General features: G+C 50.1%; 2 protein-coding genes across 2 annotated transcripts; both read left to right on the top strand.

Annotated features, from left to right (window-relative positions):
* Positions 1–3,821: 3,821 nt before the first annotated feature.
* LOC149854505 (chymotrypsin-like elastase family member 2A) lies at positions 3,822–8,362 on the top strand. The gene is made up of 8 exons (XM_090023722.1): positions 3,822–3,861; positions 4,703–4,791; positions 4,886–4,983; positions 5,380–5,502; positions 5,897–6,033; positions 6,848–6,993; positions 7,376–7,525; positions 8,345–8,362. The coding sequence occupies exons 1-8, from the start codon at positions 3,822–3,824 to the stop codon at positions 8,360–8,362; spliced, it is 801 nt and encodes a 266-aa protein (XP_089879848.1).
* Positions 8,363–14,382: 6,020 nt separating this feature from the next.
* On the top strand, positions 14,383–18,736 carry LOC149854504 (chymotrypsin-C-like). The gene is made up of 7 exons (XM_090024670.1): positions 14,383–14,422; positions 15,228–15,316; positions 15,420–15,517; positions 15,937–16,059; positions 16,457–16,593; positions 17,579–17,724; positions 18,524–18,736. Exons 1-7 carry the CDS (start codon positions 14,383–14,385, stop codon positions 18,734–18,736), a joined length of 846 nt encoding a protein of 281 aa, XP_089880796.1.
* Positions 18,737–24,078: the final 5,342 nt, after the last annotated feature.

Genomic DNA, 24,078 nt, shown 5'->3' with positions numbered 1-24,078 from the left:
ATGATTTGTAGGTCAGATGTGATAGGAAAGACAGACCCCCTGGGCTTTAATGCCAATCAATTTACAAGCAGCACTTGCATGCTTATATACGTGAGGAAGGTCAATAAAAGTCAGCTGCATCTCGGGCAAACAGTGTGGATCTTGGTGGCAGGGAGGCTCTGAGCAGCTGGTTACACCATTTCCAGGATGTGGCTGAAAAATGGGCTCATAACACCTGTTAGCAAATAGCCTTGCTCCCAAGTGCCAGCGAGACATGCTCCTCACTCCTCCGTTGTTGTGGGAGCTTGCTCGAGTTCACTAGGAGGCGGAGGGGGGAAAACAGTCCTCACAGCAGGCTGAGTTCAAGACTGGGCCATCGTAAGCTGATCTCTCTGTGGGGTCTTTCGCAGTGTCTACCATGTGAATGGAACTAAATCCAATACAGGAGGGGATGCACCGCGACAGCAAACCTGAAAGCCCCTCCTTAGCTGATGTTACACGGGAGCTCCTGTTTTTGTGTTAAAGTTCCCATGTGGGCTTGATGGGACTCAGCAGTTTGGCACCCATCACACACCTACGCCTGCTCAGGACGCAGACACAAGCTACCCCTCTCCCTGTCGTCTCTAAGACACGCTGGCTGGTAGGTGTTTCAGACCAGGTGGCTGCACTGACAGCTGGGCATGAGGAGGGGCAGCAGTACCTCCATCTTCTTCTTTCACTTGGTTTGGGTGCCTTTTTCCAGGAGAAGGTTCATGGCCACGAATCCAAAATGAAGGGAAGCATGTGCCCCCAGCATGGGATTAGGTGGCTTACTGCCTTTGAGACAGGGCATAGGACCTCTCCTTGGTCTTGCTATCAGCAAGTTTGGGGCAGGTCCCCGTTCTGTGTGGTGGTCTCGTAGGTCCTTAACTCTCCCTAGGCATCATAAAGAGCACAAGCGCCTCACTTTGGCATAAGGCTTCCCCAGAATGGGGGGACCCTTATGCATCTGAGGTTGCAAGACTGCCCCTTCACCCTGGCCTGCTTTGTAGATCTATCCCTAAATAGCCAACACCACTCCTTAGCCACAAAGGTACCATATTCATGAGGAAAGTGGTGGCAAGCACATGGAACTGGCCCTGGTTTGTACATTAAAACCTTGAATCTAAACTGACCCCAGCAACAGCTGTGTTTGAGCTACTTCCAGCACAGGCACAGTGCACAGAATGGGTCCTAGGTCTTGAAATGCCAGCCCAACTCTCCATCCCCCAGATTTCAAATCAGATCCTTCAATCCTTTTTAAAAAGCCAAGCTGTCTGCAAACTTGAGCTACATCACAACCTTAGAAAGGTCAAGCAGTTTAAAAGCAGAAAAGCTACAGCCACATCACTCTAGTGACATTTACAGCAGAGGACACGGAAATAGCAATAAGGTCCCTTTACACTTCCATTTTAAGAAGACAAAGCAGAAGAGAGAGCCCTTCTCTCTCTCTCTGGGGCAGCTTCTGCCACCCTCGTTCATGCTCAAAACAACCTGACTTCCCTGATGCCCCTTTGAAGTCTGTAGTGCTCAATGCCACAGAGCTGGTAGGAGTAACGGAGCCCAGGCTCCAGGTACTGCACTGGCTTTGTGAACACAATCCAAGCACCGATCCTGTCAGGTATCAAAATCCAGGTGCCGTCCAGACAGAAGCATCACCGAGGGGCTCCACTGTTAAGACTGTAGCGATGGGTGACCATGAAAACCCAAACTGGTCCAGGAAGAGAATGAGCTTCAGGAATAAAACCTCTTTTGCATAATTACAAAATTTTGCTCTTTTATCAGCATCAGTTAAGCTTAACCTGCTCGTATTTCATTCTTCACACAGACAGGGACGCTTATATATACTAACCAATACTAACTTTATTAAGACACTCAGATATGGTACCAGCCTCCACCGAATAGGGCGTAGTGAGCAACTTTGCTTTGTCTTTGAGGGCATGAGGACCTCTATATGGAACAAAGGCATTGCCTGGTTCATCCATACTAGCTCACAGCACCGGGTAATCACCCCCGCAAGAACAACTGTGTTTTTTTTTCACTCCATCTTGAGTGTAGCACTGACCACAAGAGACCATATTTTGGTGTCTGTAAGAGCACAAACATACCAGAGTCAATGGAAATCAATGCATCTCAGAGTCTTCTACTACCAACAGAAAAAAAAATCCACTGAAAAGGCAAACAATTGTGCACTGCCCTTTAGCTGGATCCTGGCTTCAAGCAGCAGAAAGCCAGGAAAGACTCCTGTAGCAAAAACCCCAAGTACAGAAGGCCCACTAGTCAGCGTCATCAGAGCGGCAGGCACACTGCAGTCTGTTCACGTGGCTCTCAATAATCTTACAAGAAACAGCTGATACATCTAAAGCATATAACCAACTCAAGGCCGGTGGCGCAGGGGGAGTATTTGGCACAGTCATACACACACTAGGGTGGAACCAGGCAGTGGTAACTAGCAGGAGCAAGATTTTTATAATGATACAATATTAGATTTCGCTCAGGAAAGCTGTCACTGGAGCGGAGACAGGCTGCAGTGGAGTAACGGCCAAGGCAGGGCGACACTAAACTGGAAGCAGTGGAGAAGGGGGCTGTAGCTGGAGCAGTACGTGGCTCCAGAGGAGCAGGGCGGGCAATACGGGGCACAGAAGCACGCTTGTGTGCTGAAGGAAAGGTGGGCGTGAGGTGGGAGAGGGGACAGGGAAGGAGCAGCAGGGAGACAAGTCAGAGGCGATGGGTCCACATGAGGGGTCAGGAATCAGACTCAGGAGCGCCGTACGCAGGGCCCCGGCCCAGGGCGGACAAGAGCAGACGACAGATTCGAGGGCAGCGTCTCGGGCGATACGCCAGCAGCAGACGGCCGCTCCCGGGAACCTTTGGAGCCGGGTCCCAAGCCCCATCTAATCACCAGATTTCCCATTCCCAGGCTCGCTGGCCACGTCCCAGTGGAGGGATGACTTAACCCTTCACCTGCCCAAGGGACAGCCATTGAGCTCAATGCACGTCACAGCACAGGGCTGGCGATGCACGTTACGTGAAACGGTAACATGCGGGTCTTGGCGGGGCCGTGCAAGCCTGCGAGGGGCCACAGTAAGGATCTGTGCTGAGACTGCTTGGACTAAACGTCCCTCTCCCCTTTGAGGAGCAACATCTCCCCACTCCTTCAAAGTCCACTGCTGGCCCACTACGGTAGTGCACGGACAGCCATTACCCCTCCAGGACTACACCTTGTCCGGGTCTAGGTCATCACCCAAGAAGCATGTCTAGTTCCCCGAACACACCCAGTGTGTCACCCTGCTCCTGGGCTGTGGCACGGACGGTGTCGCTGCTGTGCGAACTGGAGCACGCTCAGGCAACCTGGAAGGGGCAGCCCAGCCCTTTGCCTTCGAAAGACGGGGGTGAGTTTCAGACGAGACGAACGGAGCGCCAGGCAGCTCAATCTGCGAGGCAAGGCCCCATGGTGAGGGGCTGCGGAGTGGGTCCTTGGTTAAAATACTCTCTTTTCCCCTTTGCTAAGTAACGTGAATCCCATCCCCGGCAAGTCCCATGGTGGCCACATTTCAGAGAAGCCAGGCTGCCCGCTACCCTCCAGGGAGGAGCAATGCTCTAGCTCATCGATTTTCCACAGCAAAGGCATGCCTCTTTTCTCAAGAAACACCCAGCGTGCCGTGTTTGCCGAATGATAACTCGCCAAGGTTAGGACCGAGGCTTTATCTCATGGTGATGTGGCTTTCCATTGCAACCATCCCCGCTCCTGGCTTCGGGTCAAGCTAGTTTTGCACTATAAATACCGTGAGGTTGCCTTCCTTGAGCCTGCAATTCAAGCCACCATGTTCAGGTTTGTGTGCCTTATCCTGCTCCTGGGCTATGGTAAGTTTTTCATGTACGCCATCTGTGCTATTTGGTTGAGAGGGTGCTTCGGTTTGATATCTCAGGGGGACCTGGGGAGAGGGAGGCACTGAAAGAGTACGATACGGCCATGTGAGAGCCCTGGAGATGAAGTGCGTTCACCGCCAGAGCCCAGGGAGCGGCAAAGTCAGCTTCCCACCGTTGTGCTGATCTCTGCTTCAGTGCAAACCCTTGCAAGATGGGAATATGGTAGCTGTGGTGCAGTTGGGCTCTGGCCTCTTCCTATGCGTGGCCATCTAGGTGAGAGATGGGCAACTAGAGTCATAGAAAATGAGGGTTCAAGGGGCCCTCAGGAGGTCACATCTAGTCCAACCCCCTGCTCAGAGAAGGGCCAGCCCCAACTAGATCATCCCAGCCAAGGCTTTGTCCACCCTGGAGAGTCCAGCACCTCTCCAGGTAGCCTGTTCCAGTGCTTTACTACCCACCTTGGGAGAAGGTTTTTCCTCACTTTTGAAGCTGGGAAATTAATCTGCGTGGGTGAATTCTTCTTCCCCCCTGCAGTATACTCTATACACACACACACCCTCTCAGAGTGGGTTAGTGTGGCGCACCCCATCCGCTGGGAACATCCCGTTTTGGGTTGTCCGGCTCAGACAGATGACGGGTTCGCCATCCATGTAGTCACACCAAAAAAGAGCAGGGTGGAAAAGAAACCTCGCCAGGGTACTGCCATCCCCAAGGTACCGTAGATACTCTCTTTGCTCTTCTAGCTGGGCGGCTAGTGACACAAGGGACAGGACACAAGTAAGCATTTACAGTACCTTTGCCATGCTCATCCCTTCTTCCCTCTTGTATTTCCCAGCCTACGGTTGTGGCCACCCTTACTTCCCACCCCTCGTCTCCCGAGTGGTAGGAGGTGAAGAAGCCAGGCCCCACAGCTGGCCTTGGCAGGTGAGGATACAGTGCCCGAGCTTGGCTCTTATGGATTTTCCACTGAGCGCACTGGGCAAAACCCAGCTAACGTCCTCACATCTTTGCATTGCAGATCTCCCTCCAATACACCAGAAATGGAGCCTGGTATCACACATGTGGCGGGTCCCTCATTGCTACCAACTGGGTCATGACAGCAGCCCACTGCATCAGGTACGGGAGCGCCCAAGGTGGGATGGACAAGGCAGATCCTCCATGGCCGCAGAGTAGAAGCTGAGATCATTTAGTAAGAAAAGAAACAGCGAAAAGAGCCCTTCAGGAAAGAGCCAGAGAGTCCTGCTTCTTAGTGCAGAGGAGCAGCCCTGGGGAAGGAAAGAGGGGACATCAGTTGAGGATGGGCTGGGTTTTCTCCTCCCTTCCTGGCTGGCCCTCAGGAAAGAAAACAGCCTTCCACTGCAGCCCAGTTATGAGTTACCACATCAGATTAAATGCACGGCCTTGTCGCAGCTTTGTAGCTCCTTTGACACTTGGAAGGAAGCTGAGGGTTTCAGGAAAGGTAAGGTACCTGCCAGCATGCCCACTCTTCTCCTGCTCTGTTTGTTCATGCAGCAAAAGCAACACCTACAGAGTCGTTCTGGGGAAACAGAACCTGAGAGAAGAGGAGCCAGGAGCCGTGGTTGCTGCTGTGCAGAAGATCATCGTCCACGAGAAGTGGAACTCCCTATTAATCATGTAACTCCACCGCTTGCCCTCACGCACGGCTGGGGGCGGGTGGAGCGGCAGCCTTGTCCCATCAACACTATCTGCAAGGCTTCCGTCACATCAGCCTGGTTACCTCCCAAATGCTGGGATCTAAAAAAGTGTGCCAAAAATTGCAACGGGGGAAGTTGCTCTTTGCAAAGGCCAGGCTTGGTTAAGAAGAGTGACATGTGCACACTTACTAAGACACACTGCCCCCCGGGGCCAGGTCTGACCCAGCGTCGTGCCCCATGTTTCTTTCGGTGGGGGAAAGAGGGAGCGACATCACTTGAAGGGAAGGTGCTGAGGTCACAGATCCTCCCCAAAAACCACCCTGCGATTTCCAGCTGAGTTTACCCCTTGTTCCCAATTCCAATGTGTGTTTCAGCAACGACATTGCCCTGATCAAACTAGCTGAGCACGTGGTACTGAGTGAGACGATCCGGCTAGCTTGCCTGCCACCAGCGGGCGAGCTTCTGCCCCAAAGCTACCCCTGCTATGTCACTGGATGGGGACGTCTCTCAAGTGAGTAGAGCCATGCCTTCCAGTGCCTACTACATGCCCTAACACCAATGCTACTGCACAGTCCATGTTTGAATAGCGAGACTGGCTCTGCCAGGCTGCCAGGCCATTGCTCCCATTGGGACACGCTGTGGCCGCTGCCCCTAGTGACCTGCTCCGTCCACGGGCGACAGTGTGGTCCAGAGCAATGATTCTGGTGACCTGGGTCTCCCTGTCCTGCCACAGGGGACGCTGGATGATCCTTGGGTCATTCCTTCACCCCTCTCTGCTTCACGTAAGTCAAGGCCCTCGCCCCTTGCCAATGGAGAGAGATGAGCAGCCAATACCCCATACAAGTTAGCGTCAGCACTGTGCTGCAAAAGACCTCCAGGCACGCTGACCTGTGCTGACGGGCAAAAGAAATGGGAACCCCTTTGCTAGCGGAAGTAGGGCACAGCTCCCCCAGACTGACCCAGCTTCTCCACCACAAACTGGCTGGTCTGTCACTTCCCTGGGAACCACAGAAGGTTTCAGCTGCCCAAAGAAAGTGAAGAAATCTCAGAAGCTGGAGACAGGAACCATTTAGGAGGAGCAGAGTTCAGCTTGTTCGGAGCAGACTCAGTTTTCCCATCTGTTTAATACAGTTCACAATACCGACCTCCCTTATTCAGCTCTGTGAGATCTGCCAACGAAAAGCACTGCAGAAGAGCTAGGGACTACTGCTGTCGTTGCTGTTATCCTAGGACATAATCTTGCTCATGTAGGAGACGTTTTGCCTTTCACCTGTACGTTAAATGCTCTTGATAGTCCCGGTCCTGTGGCCTCCTCTGTTTTGCAGCTGGCGGCCCTCTTCCTGACGTCCTCCAGCAGGGACTGATGCCCATCGTGGACCATGCCACGTGCACTCAGCCAGACTGGTGGGGCAGCACCGTCAAGACCACCATGGTCTGTGCAGGAGGAGATGGAGTCATTGCTGGGTGCAACGTAAGTCCCTCCAGCAATGTCTGCTGTGATGCTCATGAACTTCTGTAAGCCCTTTGATTGAAAGGGATGGTGAAACCCCATCTCACTGGGGATGTGGGAAATTATCTGCAAGTTAAACCAGAGACCTGGTCAGCTCTTTGGTGGAAAGACAGTAGCCAGTTTGACAGCCCTTGTCTCATCCTTCACTGTGCGTTCACCTCTTATTTGCGTGCAGACAATAATTTAGTGACTTTTGAGAGTCGCTCAATCTGTCCACATCCCTCCCGGCACGAGTCACTCCAATACTGCACAGAAAATTAAAGGGGTCGTATCCTCCCCACGTACCAAGCTCATCAAGGTCTGTTACTGAACTGAAGGTCTCTGTATTTTATTTTTTTGTCAGGGGGATTCTGGAGGCCCCTTGAACTGCGAATCCGGGGACACGTGGGAGGTGCATGGGATCGCAAGCTTTGTGTCTAGTCGGGGCTGCAATGCTTTTATGAAGCCGACTGTCTTCACTCGGGTGTCTGCCTTCATCGACTGGATACACAAGGTGGGTGTCTGCTTCTTAAAGCAAAGTCTTGGGTATTTAACCTTCTCTGCGTGGTTTCTGGTTCAGTACAGAAAAGCACGCCTACCTTACACAGTACAGGCATGACGTAGCTGTGATAGGCCAGGAAAAATACAAGGCAAGGATTTTTTGTGGGCTGTATCTTTTATTGCACCAACTATATCATTGGGTGCTTTGTTTTACCTGCTCATTAGCTTTGCTGTTTTTGCTTTTTTGTCAGAGACCTGAGGAAGAGAGGTAACCCTTGTCTCTGTCCCCGCCAAACAATATAGTTGGTCCAATAGAAGATATCACCCACAGAAATCCTTGCCCGACACATACCCAGTTCATGCATTGCAGATCCTCCATCCCTCATTTCCCTTTCCAGCCATTCTAGGTGGCCCAGTCAGGAGACTACTCCCAAGTCTGCTTGTTCGGCTACTGATACCTTGGTGGATCCGGAAGTGTCATCATCCAGATCTGAGCTTGACATCTCTGGCTAAGATCTCTATACCCCAAATGCTTGTGGGACATGGAGTGTGGTGGGAGAGTCTTTGCATTTCATTAAGGAATGGGGGAAGAAGCAGGAGGAGCAAGCAGAGAAGGGGCTAAACCACAAACTGTGGATTATAATCTGGCTTTTAGACCCTCCAACACTGCAAGCTGTTTGGATCAGGCTCATCAACAGACTTTTCTGTAACTCCTTGCGCACAGGACAGCTCTGGATGCATTAGAAAGAGCAGGGGCCATTTACTCTGGGGGAGAAGGAAAATGCAGTCCATGAAAGATAACACTTTTTTTTCTTTTTATCTCCTCCAACAGCAAATGGCTGAAAACTGAAGTCCAGTTCCTGACATTGTGGATGATCTCATGAAAGCCTAATAAACCTTCTGCTTGGTTCGAAGCAGCCCTTGAAGCATGTCCAATATATTGCTAGTCGATCGGTTTTAGACCCAGGACCTCCAGCACTATCTAAAGGGATAAGAGGCTGCGGCCTAGTTTTTTAAAGTGTTTCAGTGGTGGACTCTCACTGATTTGCCTGGTTACGTATCACAGTCTGCCTCTGGTGTCTGGTTTGAAGATCCCGCTGTTCCTCTTTCACCCTGTTCAGTTCAGGATTCAGTCTACTCTTTCTGATGCGTCCACGGCTCTCCCACACTCGATCATCTATCTTTTTTTTTAAACTAAAAGAAAAACTATATCTCCTGTGTGTGCTGTGGTTGGCACCTCATCAATTTTGAATTTCAGGTTCTTGAAATGTAAAGGTACCCCCCACCCTCTTTTCGACACGCTTTCTTACAGATTATATTGGGCTGCAACTTAACAGATGAAATAGTCAAGAGTCTCAATGCTACGTTGTCCCTCAACAGCGTACAAAAGTAATTCAGACCCAATCAATGTAATACAGGTACCAGCATCACTACCAACATACCACACACTATTAGCAGCTGGCTCTAGAGGTTGATAGACCAGCTCTGTCCCAAGGGGACACACATGTCCCCCAGCTTTAACTCAATTCAGGGGAACACCATGCTGTCGTGGCAAAGAACATGTTTTGCTTGTGTACATGGCTGATAGACAATGCTGTTTAAAACTCTGCTGGCCACTATCCCTTTCCATGAATATAGTGAAGAAGCAGATGTGGACAACCTGACACCATCAGAAGCCCCTGTGTTAGCGAAACAGGAAGGCCTGGCAAAGACTGTCACCAAGATGCGCACCATCCTGCCACAGAGGAGCACATCTGCAGTCAGCAGCTCATGCCCAACTCTCTCCCCTCTCTTTACTCAAACAGTGGCTACCAAGCTGGGTTTTTCTGGAGTCAAAGCAGTAGGTGTCTCAAGGAGGAAACACAGTGCTGTCACCAGCTGCCGATCAGCTGGGGCCTCCACCCGTGGTGCCCACAGTCCAAGCCGGGAAGTGGACAGAAGAAGTAGGGTTAGACTCTCCCCTTGCTTACATACTGAACCCAAGGGGTGGGGAAAACATGGAGAAGCAGCCACTCGGGGGAACAAGGTAGGTAGCAATCCTGTAGAGTGGTCCTTAGCACAGCAGTCCTTACCCCCAGCTCCTATTCCCTACAGCCCCCTGTTAAGGAAAGTCTCTGTGTGGCAATGGATAGCTACATTGCAACAGGTTTTCTTCAGGCTCAAAGCCCTGTCAAAGACCAGTTGCCTAGAAAAGAGATCCCCTGCCCGAAGCCTTTTAGGGATTTTTCAGTGAGCTCTAACAGGACACCGAATGCAAACTAATGAGACCTGGGGCTGCCCCTTGCGCAGGAGAAGGAAGAACGGAGGTGGAGGGGAAGTGAAAGCAAAGCAGGGAGCTGTGGGGTAGGAAGCAGAAGGGGGAGGACAGAGCTGCAGTGAGTCTTGCCCTGTTGCTACCCAGTCGCAGCATCCACCTCCATCCTGGGCAAGTGCACACACCGGTCAGGGGAGCTGCATGGGAACCTGAGGCAGCTCCCCTCCTACTAATCTGCTTCCTTAGGCCCATGCAAAGAAGTGATGGTCTCGCACACATGCACACACCCACCATTGCGCAGTGCCCAGTCCCGCCAGTCCAAAGACTTCTGCAGACTGAATTTTATGCCTGTTAGTTTTATGGAAAGCTGAAGACAGTATTAGGATTGATAATCTACACCATCCTCCCATGTGACAGCACCCAGAGAACATCTCCTCATCCTTCCTGTGCTAAGCTAAGCTTGTGTCCGTGTGTAGCTGCACTGTGAAGGCTTTCAAAGGGCCAAAGCGCTGACTGCTTCAAACATCCCCAGGAGGCATCATAGGTTAGACATGACAGGAAAGACAGACCCCCCTGCGCTTTAATGCCAATTAGTTTACAGGCAATATTTCACACTTGTATACATGAGGAAGGTCAATAAAAGTCAGCTGCATCTCGGGCAAACAGTGTGGATCTTGGTGGCAGGGCGGCTCTGGGAAACTTGAGCAGCTGGATACACCATTTCCAGGACATGGCTGAAAAATGGATCCATAACTAAGGACTTGTTTGGCCTGCTGTGCAACACCTGTTAGCAAATAGCCTTGTTCCCAAGTGCCAGACACAAGCGCTCCAGACTACTCCTTGGTCGAGTTCACTACGAGGCAGATGGGGGAAAACAATCCTCACAGCAGGCTGAGTTCAAGACTGGAGCATTTTACAGAGGATGTCGCTGCAAGGGTGTTTTGCAGTCTCTACCCCTTTAGCGAGCTGGACTGTGAAAGGACTTTGATGCCTTAGAGGGGGTACAGGTTGAACACTGGCACCCAAGTCCACAGCAGCAAACCTGACAGCCCCTCCTCACCTGGCACCTAACTCTGGATGTGCCCAAACTCCACAGCAGCTTCCGTTTTTGTGTCAAAGTTCCCACGTGGGCTTGATGGGACTCGGCAGTTTGGCACCCATCACACACCTACGCCTGCTCAGGACGCAGACACAAGCTACTCCTCTCCCAGTCGTCTCTAAGTCATGATGGCCCATAGGCATTTCAGACCAGATGCCAGGTGGTTACACTGACAGCTGGGCATAAGAAGGGGCAGCAGCATCTCCATCTTCTTCTTTCACTTGCTTTGGGTGCCTTTTTCCAGGAGAAGGTTCATGGCCATGAATCCAAAATGAAGGGAAGCATGTGCCCCCAGCGTGGTCTTTGAGACAGGGCATGGGACTTCTCCTCTCCTTGGTCTTGCTACCAGCAAGTTTGGGGCAGGTCCCCATTCAGTGTGCTAGTCTTGTAGGTGCCTAACTCTCCTTAGGAACTGTATAGGGAGCCCAAGCACCTCACTTGGGCATGAGGCCCCCACACAGTGGAAGGTGGATGCCTACATGTATGAGGTTGCAAGACTGACCCGGCTTTCTGGATCTACCCCTGAGTGGCCAACACCACTCCCTAGCCCAGTGCATGAGGGAAGTGGTGGGAAGCAACTGGAACTGACCCTGGTTTGTACATTCAGACCTTGACTCGAAACTCACTTTTTCAACACGATTCAAACATTGTGATACTTTTAGAAGGTTGTCATGCATCTCAAGTTAGGAAACAGCCTGATTTGAACTTGGGGGATGGCGAGCTGGGCTTGAACTGCTTCCAGCCTAGGTTCAATACACAAAAATGAGGCCCAGGTCTTGAAACCCCATCCCAGCTCTCCATCCCCCAGACTTCAACTCAGATGCTCCAGTCCTTTATAAAAGGCCAGGCTGTTTCCTGACTTGAGATACGTGGCAACCTTCAAAAACCATCACAGGCTGGAGAAAGGTCAGGTAGTTTAAAAGCAGAAAGCTACAGCTGCATTACTTTAGTGACATTTACAGCAGAGGACACGGAAATAGCAATAAGGTCCCTTTACACTTCCACTTAAAAAAGACAAAGCAGAAGAGAGAGCACCTCTCTCTCTAGGGCAGGTTCTCCCACCCTTGTTCGTGCTGAAGACAACCTGACTTCCCTGATGCCCCTTTGAAGTCTGTAGTGTTCAATGCCACAGAGCTGGTAGGAGTAACGGAGCCCAGGCTCCAGGTACTGCACTGGCTTTGTGAACACAATCCAAGCACCGATCCTGTCAGGTATCAAAATCCAGGTGCCGTCCAGACAGAAGCATCACCGAGGGGCTCCACTGTTAAGACTGTAGCGATGGGTGACCATGAAAACCCAAACTGGTCCAGGAAGAGAATGCACTTCAGGAATAAAACCTCTTTTACATAATCACAGTGCCTTGCTCTTTATCAGCATCAGTTAAGCCTAACCTACTCTTTGTAATGGGGTTCATATTTCATTCTTCACACCCATGGAAAAGCTGATCAGAGTGAGGCTTGTATATACTACTCAAGGACACAATTATTATTAGGCACTCAAGGTACAAGACTCCACTGAGAAGCATTTAGTGAGCAACTTTGGTTTGTCTTTGATGGCACAAAGGCATGGCCTGGTTCGCTGCACGCAGCATAGCATGATTGCTCCCCATAAACAGCCACGTCTTTTTAAATTCCATATTGAGTCTAACACTGGTCACAAGGGGCCATATTCTGGGCTCTGCTACAGCTGAGCAATACCAATCGATGGAGATCAATTGCTCTCCAACTCTTCTACTACCAATAGAGTAAATACACTGAAAGGGCAAAAAAACTGCCCACCACCCTGTGGCTAGGAGCAAAGAACAGCTGGAATCCAGCTTCAACCAGCAGAAAGCCAGGAAAGACTCACCTCCTAACAGCTGGTAACTTAGCTGTATGACCCTGAATGCAGAAGGCCGAACAGCCTGCGTCATCTGTTGCTCTCCGGTGAATAGCTGCCAGCACCCATCTACCCTGCGATCTGAGGTCTTTGTGCATGTAGATCTGAATAATCTTACCAAGAAAAAATGTCTGATACATACATTCATATATACATACATGTCTGATACATACATACATACATCTAAGCATGTAACCACCCAGGGGAGTATTTGAAACATCCTTAAGCATGATGGTGTGGCCCTGGGCAGTGGTAACTGGCAGGAGACAGGCTTTTACAATGAGAAAAGCCAAGAGAAAGTTGTCACTGGAAGGTAGCCAGACTACAGCGGACCAGAGGACACAGAAGGGGAGCAGACTGAGGCAGGGCGACACTAAACTGGAAGCAGTGGAGAAGGGGGCTGTAGCTGGAGCGGTACGTGGCTCCAGAGGAGCAGGGCGGGCAATACGGGGCACAGAAGCACGCTTGTGTGCTGAAGGAAAGGTGGGCGTGAGGTGGGAGAGGGGACAGGGAAGGAGCAGCAGGGAGACAAGTCAGAGGCGATGGGTCCACATGAGGGGTCAGGAATCAGACTCAGGAGCGCCGTACGCAGGGCCCCAGCCCAGGGCGGACAAGAGCAGACGACAGATTCGAGGGCAGCGTCTCGGGCGATACGCCAGCAGCAGACGGCCGCTCCCGGGAACCTTTGGAGCCGGGTCCCAAGCCCCATCTAATCACCAGATTTCCCATTCCCAGGCTCGCTGGCCACGTCCCAGTGGAGGGATGACTTAACCCTTCACCTGCCCAAGGGACAGCCATTGAGCTCAATGCACGTCACAGCACAGGGCTGGCGATGCACGTTACGTGAAACGGTAACATGCGGGTCTTGGCGGGGCCGTGCAAGCCTGCGAGGGGCCACAGTAAGGATCTGTGCTGAGACTGCTTGGACTAAACGTCCCTCTCCCCTTTGAGGAGCAACATCTCCCCACTCCTTCAAAGTCCACTGCTGGCCCACTACGGTAGTGCACGGACAGCCATTACCCCTCCAGGACTACACCTTGTCCGGGTCTAGGTCATCACCCAAGAAGCATGACTAGTTCCCCGAACACACCCAGTGTGTCACCCTGCTCCTGGGCTGTGGCACGGACGGTGTCGCTGCTGTGCGAACTGAAGCATGCTCAGGCAACCTGGAAGGGGCAGCCCAGCCCTTTGCCTTCGAAAGACGGGGGTGAGTTTCAGACGAGACGAACGGAGCGCCAGGCAGCTCAATCTGCGAGGCAAGGCCCCATGGTGAGGGGCTGTGGGGTGGGTCCTTGGTTAAAATACTCTCTTTTCCCCTTTGCTAAGTAACGTGAATCCCATCCCCGGCAAGTCCCATGGTGGCCACATTTCAGAGAAGCCAGGCTGCCCGCTACCCTCCAGGGAGGAGCAATGCTCTAGCTCATCGATTTTCCACAGCAAAGGCATGCCTCTTTTCTCAAGAAACACCCAGCGTGCCGTGTTTGCCGAATGATAACTCGCCAAGGTTAGGACCGAGGCTTTATCTCATGGTGATGTGGCTTTCCATTGCAACCATCCCCGCTCCTGGCTTCGGGTCAAGCTAGTTTTGCACTATAAATACCGTGAGGTTGCCTTCCTTGAGCCTGCAATTCAAGCCACCATGTTCAGGTTTGTGTGCCTTATCCTGCTCCTGGGCTATGGCTATGGTAAGTGTTTCATATGTGGTGTCCGTGCTGTTCGGTTGGGAGTAACCAACTCAGGGGGACCTGGGGAGAGCAGAGGTACTTAAGGGGTATGATACGGCCACGTGAAAGCCCTAGAGATGAAGTGCATTCACAGTCAGAGCCCAGGGAAGTGGCAATTTCAGCTTCCCACCGTTGTGCTGATCTCTGCTTCCGGGCAAACTCCTGCAAGGTGAGAATTTGGTCACTGGGCAATTAGGCTCTGGCCTCTGCCTCCGAATGGCCATCTAGGTGAGAGACGGGCACCTATAATAACAGAATCTGATGGGTGGCCCGTTCTCAAAGCAGGGCCATCCACAACTATATCATCCCAGCAAAGGCTGTATTCTAGCCAAATCATATAAATCTCTGAGTAACCTGTGCTTTACTACCCTCCTAGTGAGAAAGTTTTTCCTAGCAGTTAAGCCTGAGAAGCTAACTTGCGTGGGTGATTTTTGTTCTTCCCTCCTGCAGTCTATTGTATACACACACGTACCCTCTCAGCCTGGGTTAGTGTGGTGCACCCCACCATGCTTCTGGGAGCATCCCATTTTGGGTTGTCCACTGCAGCTCAGACAGATGAAGGGTTCGCCATCCGTATAGTCAGACTAAAGAACAGACGGGTGGAAAAGAAATCTCACTAGGGAACTGCCATTCCTGGGGTACCCTGGATAGTCTCATTACTCTTCCTAATGGGCTACTAATTAGACAAGGGACAGGATGCAAGTAAAAATTTACAGTACCTTTGCCATGCTCATCTCTCATTCACTGTTGCATTTCCCAGCCCAAAGTTGTGGCCATCCTTACTTCCCACCTCTCGTCTCCCGAGTGGTAGGGGGTGAAGACACCAGACCCCACAGCTGGCCTTGGCAGGTGAGGTTACAGCATTTTTGTTGCACAAGTGTGGTTCTTCTAGCTTTGCCTTTGGGAGCACAGGGCAAAACCCAGGTAATGTCTTTGTGTGTTTGCATTGCAGATCTCCCTCCAATACAGCAGAAACGGAGCCTGGGGTCACACATGTGGTGGGACCCTCATTGCTACCAACTGGGTCCTGACGGCAGCTCACTGCATCAGGTACATGAGAAATCAAAGAGGGAGGGACACGGCAGATCCTCCATGGCCACAAATTAGAGCTGAGATCGTTCAGTAAGAAAAGAAACAGAGAAAAAAGCCCTTTAGGAAAGAGCGAGAGAGTCCTGCCTCTTAGTGCAGAGGAGCAGCCCTGGTTAACGAACTGGGGAAGAAAAGAGGGGAAAAGAGCAAGACTTGCCATCTCATCAGTTGAGGATGGGCTGGGTTTTGTCCTCCCCTCCTGGCTGGCTCTCAGGAAAGAAAACAGCCTTCCACTGCAGCCTGCTTATGAATTAGCACATTACATTTCACTGGTGGCCTTATCTCCATGTGGTAGCTCATTTGATACCAGCAAGGTAAGTGGAAAATCAAGGTACTTGCCAGCATACCCATGCTTTCTCCTGCTCTGTTTGTTCATGCAGCAAAAGCAACACCTACAGAGTCGTTCTGGGGAAACAGAACCTGAAACAAGAGGAACTTGGTGCTGTGACTGTTGGTGTAGAGAAGATCATTGTCCACGAGAGATGGATCTCCCTACTTGTCATGTAAATCTACTGGTTCCTAACATGCAAGGATGGGGGTGGGTGGGATCTGCAGCCTTGTACTGATCAATCCTATCTACAAAGCTTCCATCAAATCAGCCTGGTTTCTTCCCAGAACCTAAAAAATGCTCTGAAAATTGCAACAGGGGAAGTTGCTCTTTGCAAAGGCCAATCTTGTTTGAAATGATTGCTGTGTGCCGTCAGCAGTCAGCAATTTTTCCCCACTTACCCCCGGGGCCAGGTCTGACCCAGCGTCGTGCCCCATGATTCTTTAGGCGGGGGAAGGATGGAGCGACATCACTTGAAGGGAAGGTGCTGAGGTCACAGATCCTCCCCAAAAACCACCCTGCGATTTCCAGCTGAGTTTACCCCTTGTTCCCAATTCCAATGTGTGTTTCAGCAACGACATTGCCCTGATCAAACTAGCTGAGCACGTGGTACCGAGTGAAACGATCCAGCCTGCCTGCCTGCCACCAGCGGGCGAGCTTCTGCCCCAAGGCTTCCCCTGCTATGTCACTGGATGGGGACGTCTCTGGAGTAAGTAGAGCAGCTTGTGCTAGAGCCGTGCCTTCCAGCACCTGCTACGTGCCCTAACACCAATGCTTTGGGGATGGCTAGTGCAGGGTCTGTGTTTGAATAGCGAGACTGGCTCTGCCAGGCTGCCAGTCCATTGCTCCCATGGGGACATGCTGTGGCCGCTGCCCACTCACAATGCAGAGACTTGGGGCAGTCAAGATTACGTGAGGGGTTAGAGTGGGCACCGGCTGGTGTAGGACTGCTCTGGGCAAGGAGAATTGGTGCGGGCGGGCCAAACGCACAGCAGGTCCTGTTTGCTAGTGCAAAGATGACACAACACCTGATTCATCTCCTGAACCACACTCTCCAGTTGGCTGTTTGCCACATCCATGAGTGCCAGATCAGCTCTCGAGACAGTAGAGGAGAGCTAAGATACCCTAGGAGCTGAGGATGGGGAAGATTTCAGGAGAATTAACTAGTCTTCCTGCTTGAAATGCAAGGATTTCCCCTGCATTACCTCCTAGAGCTTTCCTAGTCCCACCTTGCCATCAGCAGCTAAAAAAATTAGCCTTTTTCCACTTTCTTCCCATTGCCCCTTTGGCCGCCATGAGGGATTCTCCCCTGGGCCTTGCTGCATGTGCCCTTCATGCACTGCTATCTCCTCCGATCAGGAATAAGCAGTGACCTGCTCCATCCACGGGCAACAGTGTGGTCAAGAGGAGAAAGCAAAAATTTGTGTGACCTGGGTTCTCCCAGTCCTGTCACAGGGGCTGTTGAATGATTGTTGAAGGCTTCGCTTCTCTCTGCTTCATTTAACCCACATGTCAGACAGAGGTCAGGATACCAGCTTCCTATTTAAAGCACTCATAGATGGAAGCCCTATATAGGGTCTGGCTATTATCACTCTGACATCACGTCCCCGAGGTCGGAGGTGGTCCTGACTTTGCCTGCCACCTGTGTCGGATGCTCCTCACGGCTCTCTTCTTTGTGATCCCCTGTTTTGCAGCCAACGGTCCCATCTCTGATGACCTCCAGCAGGCGCTTCTGCCCATCGTGGATTATGCCACATGTTCTCAGCCGGCCTGGTGGGGCAGTATGGTCAGGAAGACCATGGTCTGTGCAGGAGGAGATGGAGTCACTTCTGCGTGTAACGTAAGTCTTCCCTGCCTGGTTGGTTGTGCTACTGTGTGCATCGTCTGATCATCACCCTTGATGGCAAGTGAATGAACCCATAGCAGGGAATGGAGGCCACCACATGGGCTTTAATTCTCACGCCTGAAGATCAGTGACTCCCTTGTATGTAGACTCCCTCGCCGTGAAGACACAACAAAACAGGACTTCCTGATTTAAAAAGGAGGGTTAATTTGTTTTTTTTTAAATTTAGAGTTTTGATTAAAACATATGGTAAAACTTCATCGTCAGAGATGTTCAGCACCGCCAGCAACCAGCTCGCAGTGAGGAGGCCCTGGCCTCTTCTACGCATGGTAGCAAACTGAATATTTTCATGGCCTCGGTTTAGCAAAGGGCTGAAAACTGAGTTTGGCTCTTGAGGTTTGGTCTCCAGCAGGGATGCTGTCATCTCTGCACCAAGGGGGAGCTTCTTGTGGAGCAAGGGTGCTTTTAGACTAGAGCCTTTTGCTGTGTGCCGGCTTCATTCAAGATCCCAGAACAGTTTTCTTAAGAATTTGGGGTCCTGCTCTTCTCACTGCTCAGCACCACGACCTAATCTGGAGTGGCTGCTATTCTGGGGCAAGTGATGCCTGAAGTTTAGATGATGTTCAGGGCACCAGGGCCATGCACTGTGCCCAAGAAGCTAGACAAAGAGGTCACACATGCTCCCTGTATCCTCTCCTATATCATAGTCGTCCCAGCAGAAAGCCAGCCGTGCCTTGTCCATCAGCCAGAAGGCCTGTTACCATGCTGAAGGCCTATGTATTTTGTGTTGTGCCAGGGTGACTCTGGAGGCCCACTGAACTGCTATCACGGTGACGTGTGGCAGGTGTTTGGCATCGTGAGCTTTGGGTCTGCTGAGGGCTGCAACACGCTGAACAAGCCGACTGTCTTCACTCGGGTGTCTGCCTACATCGACTGGATACACAAGGTGGGTGTTGGCATGTTAGAGCAGAGCTCTGGGGGCTCAGTTTGGTTTCTGACCTTGGATTAAGCAGCACTTGGGTGCTTTATGTTTAAGTAACAACAACCCAGTTTATCCATCCCAGACCATCCATCTCTAGCTCCCTCTTCACGTGGTTCTAGATGGCTAAGCCAGAGCTTGGGGCTGGAGCCCCTCCTGCTCCATGAGAGTTTGTGGGTCATCCTAACACAGCAAACCTACTGTGTGCACTGATGAGGCTGGCAAAAGATGGGCCCTTAGGTCCTCACTTTAGGAGCCGAAGTCAGACTCTGGAGTAAGAGCACTGCACTGCACACCCAGCAGCATCCATAGCTTTTGGAGGACCATTAGGGAAAGTCACCAGCCGCTTGGCACCTTTGAAAATCAAATAATTTATTTAGTCTCCAAAGTCAGGGCCCAATCTTTAGCCCTTCCAGCATCGCAAGCTGGTTGGCTCAGGCTCATTAAGAGGCCTAGTTCCATTCCTCGAGCATAGGAGCGTAATGGACCTCACTTCACCAGGAAACAATGGCTCCAATTTTGCAGGAAGATACAGTTTCAGAAAAAAATAACTAACCCCCTTTTTTCTTTTTATCCCGTCCACCAGACAATGGCTGCAAACTGAGGAGTCCAGCTCATGACACTGTCTGTAATCCCATGAAACCCTAATAAACCTTCTCATCATCATTTTCCCTGGCTCAATGATTGTTTGAAGTGCGTCCGACACATTGCTGTGTGCTATTGACTTCATCTGAGTTACTGATTCACTCCAGGTGGAAACTAGTCTCCTTACACCTTCCCCTTCTCATTAGAATAATCCAGGGGCAATACTTTCATACTAAATACAGGACTTAGGCAGAATTAACAACAAGAATATGTCAGAGGAGCAGAAAAGCAATCCAGGACATTCCTACATGCATAAAAGAAAACAATTATGTTATACTGACTTCATCACGATGCAGATACTTTATACAACTGCATCTCACTCCTGAAGCACCCGAAATCAGTGTTTTTGTCAACTGTGCAAGACCCAGCTTGGTTCTCCCATCTCACTGACTAGTAACTTCAGGCCCAGTTGAAAGAAGGGCTCCTCTTGGTGACCTGGGCTTCACAAGGAAACGGACACTTGAGAAGGGAACATTTTGCAGTACAGGCCATCTACCCACCTCCCCTGTCCCCTCTCCTCTGCATGCATAAACTGGCCATGTCAGATGATGTGGAAGGATGACCTAGCTAGGTTAGAAACCTCACCTGTTAGCCAGCAGGCATACAAGCATTTCATCTGAGCATGCTAGTAAAACATCCAATGCCCATCACCTGTTACACATACAGAAATATTGGCTGCCACCTGCCAGTGAACTGGGTCATCCCAGAGCCCTGAGATGAATGGCTCTGAGCTATCTGGAGGTTTCCCTTCTCTGTATTTCAACAGTCCTCTGAACTGGGGTGGTTTTTTTTAAACCAGACTCATGACAACTGTGCGCTACCTTGGGTGCAGTGCACAGCTCGGACACAAGAGAGAACAACCAAGCGCAACGTCTGCTGGAGAAGGATCTAGGACAGGGCTGTGTCATGGGGGAGGCTGACCTCACATGCTGACGTCACAGACGGGGTTAGTTCAACTCAGACAATGTACTGCAGCATGGTTCCCCTTGGTCACAAGATTTCACTTAGTTTCCCTCAAGGGAGGAGGGTTGAGCCTACAATCTGGGTCTGCGATGCCCTGGTATTATAGTGATGGGGGTCACAATTAGAGAGAAAGATTCCCCTAAGAACCCACCAATTATTGGATGAGTTCTTAACTCAACCAAGCTGTCTTTCTTGCTGTTATTACATGTCTAGTACCAACAGTATGTGAAATGTGGCAGGGTTGCTGGTGGAAGATGACTAGTTAACTATCTGCTCCAAAGAAATGCTGTTCTTTTTACCACCCCTCAAGACCCAGCTTCTCCAAGGCACAAAAAACTTCTCAGAGGGCATGTCTACACATGCATTCATGCACAGTGGTTACTGTGCATTATGTTTAGTGCCTGTAATAACAGGTACTAACTAAATGTGCAGTAATCGGTGCTACTGCACAGTCGTGTCAGTGCATACTTTTTAAGCGACACTAATGCGCAGCAGACTAATTTTACTGCTCATTAGTGCACTAGCACAGCTTCCACTGTGATGTGCTAATGCACGGTGGAATTAGTTTACTGGGTATTTAGTGTCTCATGTAGCTGTGCCCAGGGATGAGGAAAAGAAGGGGCAGATTGTAAAAAAGTGGCTTAGACATTCATTGCCATGGAAATGGTTTGGGAAAAAACAAAGATGCTTAATGAGGAGAAAAGCAGCTGCATGTTTTGAGGGTTCCTGGAAGTGGCACAGGCACATGTCTGCCATCTAAGAATGGCCTTTTAATTGCAGTCCCAATTTACTCAAATAAATTCATACCCACTTAACGCTGCTGCTAATGCAATAATGTCTAGTAAAGAGTTGGTTGTGCTAGCATTGGCTGCATCATTTCTGGCCTTCCAAAGACCTGGTGCTCAGTGAATGTGACAAGCCAGTTATTTGTTATCAAGTAAAAAACTCAGCACAGAATGAAACGGGGGAAGTTTTGCTTCTGCAGCCCTCTCAATGAACCATCTGATTCAAATACTTCTTCCAAAGCTTAATGCAGCTGTCCGTGCAGCACTAGGTTAGAAACCTCACCCGTTAGCCAGCAGGGATATGAGCTGGAAAAGACAGTGGGTCACTTCTCCTCTCACTGCCTCCAGTTGAAATTTGAAGTGGAACTGGTGAAAAAGGGCAATTTCTGGTTGGGAAGAAATTTCAGCATTCTGCCTTTTATTCTGATTCACCCACCCCCTCCTGCCACGCCATATGGATTTTTAATTTCTCCTGAACCAGGATTTCCAAAAAGAGTCTACTGGTTTTTGCAGAACATTTTGGAAGTTTGCCTTTTTTTAAATTTTTTTTGTTATTATTATTTGCTACTTTTAAATAGTTTCGATTATATTTCCATTGGTTCATGAAACAACAGAAGTCGCCCTAATGTTCTTTCGCTTACATTAATTTAATGTCTTCTTATTTTAGAGCCTATTAAGAACACCTGCTACTTAGTACAGCCTGAAATATCAGCTCTTCTTTTCAAGTTGGTGTATTTAAAGATTAAAAAAAAGGTTGGCGTGTTTACACACACACATTACCCAAGAAAAGTAGGTAAGGCATTTCCATTGGTACTAAGTAGCAGCTGTTCTTTGCTGTTTATAAAAATAATAGCCTGGTTGAAGCAGTCTGTGGTGTATTGTGCCACACCAGGCTGCATATTAGGTCCTGTTATTACTGATGTGTCATTTAACAGAGTATAAATAATGTAACCAATAATACATTTTCCCTGCCAATAAACATTAGTCAACAGGATTCAAGCTAGCAAGAAAGCAAGCAACTGTGCCAAGTGACATCCAGCTCCCTCAGTGCTTTCTGGGAAAAGGACGGTCCCTCTAAAGCAGGAGTTGGCAACATTTTTGGGCAGTGCCAACAACACCTGCAACCTTGACTTGTTGATGTGCCAGGGGCAGAAAGCAAAGGCACCTCAAGGGGCCCAATCCTTATTATAGCCCCCCCTAACATCTATGAATCTATAAATCACCTTTGTCCCATTTGATACTTGGCATCCCTCACCCGTGTCACATCAGCTGTTATCAGGTGCAGTTGGAAGACCGTGGTGCTTTCAGGGAGAGGTCGGAAATGAAGCAGGTGCGCCCAGCTATATGCAACCATGCAGCATAGCAGATGAATTTCCTGCACGTTGTGAAGCATCCCAGTGTCCGCAGCAGTGAAGAACTAGGGGACGCTTCTTGTAAACATCTCCTTCATTAGTAAGGATGGGAGAGGTTAATGAGGAATCCTGAACCTCAGATTGTGATCTACATCCATCACTGCCTAGCACTGTGCAGAGAACAGGGTTCAAGCTAATGGGTTTGATGATGCATGTACAAAAGCCATCTCATTACCTAAGCCCAGAAGAAATGAGAAGAGCAGCTATTGGGATAACTCACAGGAAAGTGAAAGATCTGGCCAGTTGGTGCCACTTTTGACTTGAAACAGTTAAACAGGGAGGGAGTGGTGAAGGAAGGGTGAGCAGCTAGAAATGTCATGGGCTGGAGGGGAGCTGTAGAGCTGTCCAGCAGAGGAAAGGAAAAAGCAAGACCCTAGACTTCTCCAGCACCAAGCCCTGGGTTGGAGGTTGCCAACCCTGGAGACCACAATCACAAAGTTACGTTATATCAAAACACCTATCAAAATCATGTGGCATCAAAACAGATCCCAGCCTGCTCTCCAGAACCTCTCAGAGGGGATGGACGTTTCAAGTACAGCAAGTTCAAGGGTCTAACAAATTCAAGGTCTAACATGTACGTGCACAACCTGGAAGTGCCACCAATACAGAAAAGTTGCTCCAGTTTCCATGCTGCTTCATCCAGGGTTAGAGTTGCAGCAGTTTTGCTGCACTGGAACGGCCCCCAGCTGATACAGGACTGTTAGAACGTAAAAGCTGCTGTGTGGTTTGGAGCAAGAGTTCCTCCTTCCCCCTTGAAATGGCTTCAAATCAATGTTAGTCCATAGCTTAAGATGCTCTCAGGCTACTGGCCATCCTATTATCCCTCTGCAGAGGCACAGCCACCTCCATGCTGGAACAACCCAAATGTTCAGCAGCTGCACAATACGGAAGGGTGCAAAGAAGAGTCCTGCAAGTACAACAGGACTCCTCCAAGTGCTCCTGCTAACAGCCCCAAGGGAATGTAGCAATCATGAATGACCTGGACTTCAGCTTCACCTTCAAACTTTGAGATAACCATGCAACAGGTGCCTTTTCCCAGGAACAGTTACACATAACCAACCTCAGGTTCCAGCTAATCACCAGGTTTGAAACTCCCAGGACTCCTAAACCCTTTGCTTTCCAAAGTGGGCTGAATTAAGCTCGGTAATATTTCACTCTGCACAGGTCCTACCTGATCAGTACACGTTTGAGTTGTTATGGTAAAGGTGTGCTTGGAGGTGCCTCATGGAAAAAAATATTCCTATCTTCCCCTCGAGGAACATCATTATTCCCATCCCTTTCAATTCCACTGGCGGCCCCATTACAAGAATGTGTGGATGGTTTTATCCCTCCAGATCTAAATTGTTCTAGGTAATCAATTTTGAAAAGGAGAAACATCTCCGTTTCCTCAAGAACACCAGTGCATCATGTTTGCTGAATGATAACTTGCCAAGGTTAGGACCGAGGCTTTATCTCACAGCAATGTTTTCCATTGCAACCATCCCTGCACTCCTGGCTTTGGGTCAAGCTAGTTTTGCACTATAAATACTGCGCAGTCGCCTTTGTTCAGCCTACAACACCAGTCACC

The sequence above is a fragment of the Crocodylus siamensis genome, chromosome 12 (assembly GCF_052110815.1).
Source record: "Crocodylus siamensis isolate JL-2025a chromosome 12, ASM5211081v1, whole genome shotgun sequence".
NCBI lineage: Eukaryota > Metazoa > Chordata > Crocodylia > Crocodylidae > Crocodylus > Crocodylus siamensis.
Note: the sequence above shows the minus strand (reverse complement) of the source record. Positions and strands in the feature narration are given on the sequence as shown.